This window comes from Salvelinus sp. IW2-2015, linkage group LG17, assembly GCF_002910315.2.
Source record: "Salvelinus sp. IW2-2015 linkage group LG17, ASM291031v2, whole genome shotgun sequence".
NCBI lineage: Eukaryota > Metazoa > Chordata > Actinopteri > Salmoniformes > Salmonidae > Salvelinus > Salvelinus sp. IW2-2015.
The window spans coordinates 22,762,083-22,768,082 of record NC_036857.1 but is presented as its reverse complement, the minus strand read 5'-3'; the positions used below and the strand labels follow the sequence as shown (position 1 = coordinate 22,768,082).

At 43.4% G+C, this 6,000-nt stretch overlaps 1 protein-coding gene across 1 annotated transcript; it reads left to right on the top strand.

Annotated features, from left to right (window-relative positions):
• Positions 1-1,009: 1,009 nt before the first annotated feature.
• On the top strand, positions 1,010-5,138 carry LOC111977129 (nuclear receptor subfamily 4 group A member 1-like). The gene is made up of 6 exons (XM_024006447.2): positions 1,010-1,783; positions 2,126-2,255; positions 2,357-2,520; positions 2,692-2,894; positions 3,152-3,330; positions 3,623-5,138. Exons 1-6 carry the CDS (start codon positions 1,010-1,012, stop codon positions 3,877-3,879), a joined length of 1,707 nt encoding a protein of 568 aa, XP_023862215.1. The 3' UTR covers positions 3,880-5,138.
• The last annotated feature ends 862 nt before the right edge of the window (positions 5,139-6,000 follow it).

Here is a 6,000-nt window from a genome sequence, read left to right as displayed (position 1 = left end):
GGATTTCCAGATAATGGAGATGTAGTTCACGAAAACACTTAACTATGCTTTCTCAGAATCTATGGGCAGTCAGGGAGGCTCAGACTGCCTTTTTCAAGTTTCAAGTTTTATTAGTGGTATGTATACACCCTCCAACTAAATTTTTACTTGTAGGTTCCTTCTCGACAATGCAACAACAATAAGAAATATGTAATAAAAGATAAGAATACGACAAAGTAAATAGCTCAGTAGAATAGAAAACAGTTAGCATACGTTTAATACAGGAAGGCACAAATTATAGTCCAATATTTACACGTTTTTTGGGAAGGGGGGATTGGAGGGCAAGGGTTTAAATTGTGCAGGATTTAGCAATCATAATAAGAGTCTGGTAGCAGCTGGTGTGGATGTGTGCATGTCTGTGTGGGTGTGTGCGTGAGTGAGTGCATGTGTGCTAAGGTGAAGAGAATCAGAGCATGTGGTCAGTCCAGTTCAAGTGTTCAGTAGTCTGATGGCTTGTAGATAGAGACTGTCTCCGAGCCTGTTGGTATCAGAGACAGACATATCATCTGCCCGACAGTACGGGACTAAGCAGCTCGTAGCTGGGGTGTGTGTGGTCCTTGATGATGCTGTGGGACTTCCTCAGGTACCGTTTTTGAGTAATGTCCTGGATGGGTGGGAGCACGGTGGGTAGGAGCACCTACTACATGCTAGGAGGAGGGGGACAGTTATACAAGTTATGTGGCTTGTCCTGCAGGGGAGGGGACAGAAAATCTGGCACCCAAGTACATTTATTTTACCAATTTACCCTGGAACCTGAAGTGAATTTATTTGAAGTCTTTCGATGACCTATATTTGACAGTCCTCTCTATTCAGGGATTGGCAACCCAGGGGAACAGGATGTCCACTCCAAACTCATGACTAGCTTCTAGAAGATTGTAGTATCTCCTAAAGTAAACTCACACAGACCCTCTGTAAAATTGCCATAGTCCATTTTCTCACAGATCGTTGTCTGCACCTTGAATCCACAGAAATGAATAATGTCCCCCCACATGGAGCTCAGCCTTATGAGAACAGCCTCTACAACTCAGAATCTCTGAGCCTGGACCTTACCTCCAGGTTAGCTATGGATGTGAGTAGTCATGCGGACCAGCTCTCTGCCCCTTCCCTGACTAGCATCAACTCCCTGGTGGGCACTTACGCTGGTGAGTTTAATGCCTGTCAGATTGCCACAGCTCCTACCACCGCCTCGGACCCTGAGCCGCTCTTCAAAATGGATGACTTCCAGGTTTACGGCTGCTACCCTGGCACCTTGGCCCTGAGCTACTTCGACGAAGCCCTGTCTTCTGGTGGCTCTGACTTTTTCGGCAGCCCTGTGTCAGCCCAGTCTCCCTGTACTCCAGGTTTCCAGACCCAGCCTGCGTCAGTTTGGGACTCGGCCTTCGGTCCATACTCTCCCAACCCGGGCAGCTGGGTGGCTGATAAGACTGCATTAACACAGCCACCCTCTTTCTTCACCTTCTGTCCCGGCTCAGTGGAGGATCTGTCTCCTCTTGGCCAGCCACAGCCCCAGCTGGCTGAGCAAGACCCCTTCTCTCTGGGCCAGCAGCACCCCTCCCCCCTGTCCTTCTCCCCTCTAACCCAGGATCCAGGCACCCTAGATGTCTCAGGCCTCATTGAAGGGAGAATGTCTGCGAAACCGCACAGCCCTACTGAAAACGAGGGTCTCTGTGCTGTTTGTGGGGACAACGCCTCCTGCCAGCACTATGGGGTTCGCACATGTGAGGGCTGCAAAGGTTTTTTCAAGGTGAGAAGCTTTTTCTTTTCTCTTCAGTTCATTTCTTTCCATAACTGGGTGTCAGTGCTTGACTTGAACTGAAAAAGGTGCCGGTACTCATGTTGGGTGCCGGTACTGTTAATATTTAGGTGCATGAGCTTCACAATACTTTTGAGCTTATATTCTAAAAGAGTAGCAGTAGACAAATGCTGGTGTCGGTACTCAGCTCCGGTGAGCTCCTACCCAAGTCAAGCACCAGGTCTAATACATTTTTATTCAATGCAAAACACATTTTATACATGCATCGCCATTGCTGGACTGGTATAGAGACTGAGCTACCATAGCTAAGCTTATTTTCTGTGTGCTTTGCAGCGTACTGTACAGAAAAAATCTAAATACGTGTGCCTTGCCAACAAGGACTGTCCAGTTGACAAGCGGCGACGGAACCGCTGTCAATTCTGTCGTTTCCAGAAGTGCCTGGCAGTAGGCATGGTGAAAGAAGGTGAGCCCTTCAGATTCATTTTACTACCACATCTCTCACCATAACCACTGTTCTTTCTCAGTTGCTAAGACATTATCAATTTCTCTCTCTCTCTCTCGAAGTTGTGAGAACAGATAGCTTAAAAGGTCGAAGAGGTCGTCTGCCCTCCAAGCCAAAAGCAGTCCAGTGCCTATCGTCTGCTGTGTCTCGAGTCGACATCATTGCCTCTCTTGTGAGAGAATACATTGAATCAAACTCTGGTGTTGGGAAACTGGACTACTCCAAGGTAAGGACAACTGAAAATTCTCCATTGTGGTCTATCTATTATTGTTTTTGGGGGTTATTAGGTCGCTGTTGGTACCGTTTCTAAGGATAGAGCCTAAATAGAACCATGAGAATGCAGGGCATTCCCCTAATGGAACTAAGAACTAACTTCTCTCCTTCCTTTCTAATTCAGTACCAGGAGACTGTGGCCAGTCTGTCAGAGAAAGAGGACACTTGTGACATCAAACAGTTCTACAACCTCCTCACGGAGTCCATGGACGTGATCAGAAAGTGGTCTGAGAGCATCCCTGGGTTCACCTCCTTCTGCTCCGAGGACCAGGAGCTGCTACTGGAGTCAGCCTTCTTAGAACTGTTCATCTTGCGACTAGCATACAGGTGAGAAGAAGAACCAAATGTTATCACTGTTAAAAAAATAAAATGCTCCAAAAAGACCAGCTTGCATAATCAGAGCCATGGCTTTGTTGTTTTCACATTACTCGCTCTATTGCTATGATTATACAGTACATACATTATGGATATGACTGGATTGATTGCACCCACAAACTAACATTGTGCAGATATTTTTGCTATAACAAACATGGACCCCCCCCCCAAAAAAAAGTTAATCATCCCTATTATATTCTCTTCCCAAGGTCCAACCCTGAGACGGACAAGCTGATCTTCTGCAATGGCATGGTGCTTCACCGGATGCAGTGTATACGGGGCTTCGGTGACTGGATAGACTCCATCATGAACTTCTCCCAGAGCCTCCACCGCATGAACCTGGATGTGTCATCCTTCTCCTGCCTCACAACTCTGGTCATAATCACTGGTGAGAGCTCAACCCACCTATGCTTACACGTCAGCCTGCCAGGCTGTGCTAATAGAGATATGACACCATAAACCAGTACAGTATGAGGTTGCAACATAGAGCCTGCAGTCAATCTTTATGCTCACCCTAACCTGAGCTGCCTGAACAAGCTGAATATGCATGAATCTTGACACATAGACCTACATAATGTTATTGTGTTACAGAATAATGTTAAAAATGACCTCTTTTTGGTGTTCACTCTGCTTTACCTGGTCACACACTCATGCCCTTTCTGTCTCCTGATTCTCCACAGACCGCCACGGCCTGAAGGATCCAAAGCGGGTGGAGGAGTTCCAGAGCCAGCTAATCACCTGTCTCAGAGATCACGTCTCCAGCTGCGCCCCCGACACCACTGGGCCCAACTACCTCTCCCGCCTTCTGGGAAAACTGCCCGAGCTACGGACTCTCTGCACCCAGGGCCTGCAACGCATCTTCTATCTCAAGCTTGAGGACTTGGTCCCACCACCCCCCATAGTTGACAGAATGACCATGGATGTTCTGCCTTTATGAGAGCGAGAAAAGACAATACCGACTGTGCACTTGTGCTGCTAAAGGGAAGATAAAGGGACGTCAAATGATCAAGCGGTCTCAGTGTTGAGTAGGGACAAATTAAGGAAACTATACTCCCAAAGATTTCACGTGAAAGTACTGAATTATACTGTAAGACTTAAAAAGGTATGAAGCTATTCAAGCACTATCGTACTTGAGGAAAAATTGGCCTCTCTCGTTCATTAGCAATGGCTGTAGTATGGTGATGAAAATGTGTTATCATTGAAATAGTTTTCCTTGTTTTAGTGCAGTATTTCAGACTTATGGCTTTGAGTGTGCACTAACTGTTAGTGTGCCACCAATGATCCACAACTAAAATGGTTGACAGTGGTCAACTGTGGGAGGTGAGGTGGACGTGGTTCATTTACACACAGCTTCAGTAGTGTAATGGAGAGGGAATATCTACAGAATAGTTGTTTTATACATACATAATTCTATTTTTATATCAATTTAGAAAACAAACAAACAGACCTTGTGGGAGATCTGTTAGATGACTGATGTGATGTAGTTGTTGAGCGGCTTCACTGCAAGTATATTGTATGTTTTAAACATTCAATATATATATATATATATATATATTTTTTTTTTTAAAGACCATGAACCAAAAGCAGACTGTTAACAACTTAAATACCACCATGCTGTGCTATAATTGAGAGTCTATACAGTAGATTCTGATCAACATAAAGGAATGTATTACATTTACACAGGCCCTATGACTGCATCGTCTTACTATAACATCAAAGTTTGTATATTATGCCTTAGCTATGGTCTTTTTAAGATTCAGGTTCAAGATTGTACTGGTATTATAATGGTGTTATTGCATATACACAATGAATCGACTGTAGCATTGTGACTGAAACATGTTACAATCATAAGGAAATCTGAGAAGGTTCCCTGACCTACCAATTGGAGATAGTGCTGATTATCATGAAGATTATGCTATATTTGTCAGTAATGTTGTGCAAATATCACTGAAATATGGCAGCTATGATTGAACAGCTCAAACAAATATTACAACCGTATTATTGGTTTTTGCTTCTATGAATATTATACATAGCTTATTGTGACTATTTCTGTGTAATACATGACAATGAATGTCTTTAAATTAGCATGGGTTACTTAAAGACACAATATGCAAGATGTGCAGTCCATGACATTTCCAGATGTAAAGAGCACTTGATTATAAAATGATTAAAGTGCTCAAGAAATTATCAACTTGATTTAAAGCTATTGTACATAATTTGTTCACAGTTTCCTTTGCCTGCAAAAACATACAACATTTAGTAATAGGTTCGTAGTTACGATAACGTGAGTCATATTTTTCAAAATCAAGAGGATTACAGTACTTCCTTATTTGAAATTTCTGGAAATCTTAGTCTGTGGCTTTAACATTTCATATGTATTGTGATACAATCTTATTTAGTTTTGGGCATTACATTTTTTACATAGACAGAATTGTTCATCTTTAACGCTGCAGCTCCATATACCATTTTTTTTTTAAATAGTTCTGTAACAGAATTGTTCTCTCTAATATAATTGTTGTTCTCTCTATTTCTTTCTCTATTTTTCACAGCCTGAAAGTCCAGTAGTGTGAATTTAGGTCTGATTAAATGAGTACCAACACCTATTTTAGTCCACTTCAAGCATTGATAAAAAGCCTTCTAGGCATTAGGCCGATGGTGCTACTTGTAGAGATTGCACTGGAGATGGTCCAAATGAGTCTGCTGGCAGTTACTTGCTATCGGTGTAATCAAGCTGGTTGTACAAAGTGTTCATATTGGCACATACAGTATATGGGCCATCAGTCCATCCATCTTATGCCTCCAATGGGGCTTTGCAAGGCACATTGTGCCAACAAAATATAAGGTGATGAAATCAACAGGACACAGTCACCATTGCCAGGATTAGCTTTGGGCGCCTGGATAGTACATTGGGCCTGGATAGTACATCAGTTTACCTTGGGGGTTCCATGTCAGGGTCCGTCTAGTGAAATCTTGCAAAAGGGTTCTGTGATTGTCGCCATAGGAGAATCCTTTTTGGTTCCAGATAGAACCCTCCTGGGTTCCATGTAGAACCCTCAAT

Excerpts from the sequence above, each read along its gene's own strand:
- LOC111977129 (XM_024006447.2), top strand. The coding sequence starts at position 1,010 with ATGAATAATGTCCCCCCACATGGAGCTCAGCCTTATGAGAACAGCCTC. Across the intron at positions 2,521-2,691 it reads GGAAACTGGACTACTCCAAG|TACCAGGAGACTGTGGCCAG; the intron begins GTAAGGACAACT and ends TTTCTAATTCAG. Across the intron at positions 3,331-3,622 it reads AACTCTGGTCATAATCACTG|ACCGCCACGGCCTGAAGGAT; the intron begins GTGAGAGCTCAA and ends GATTCTCCACAG.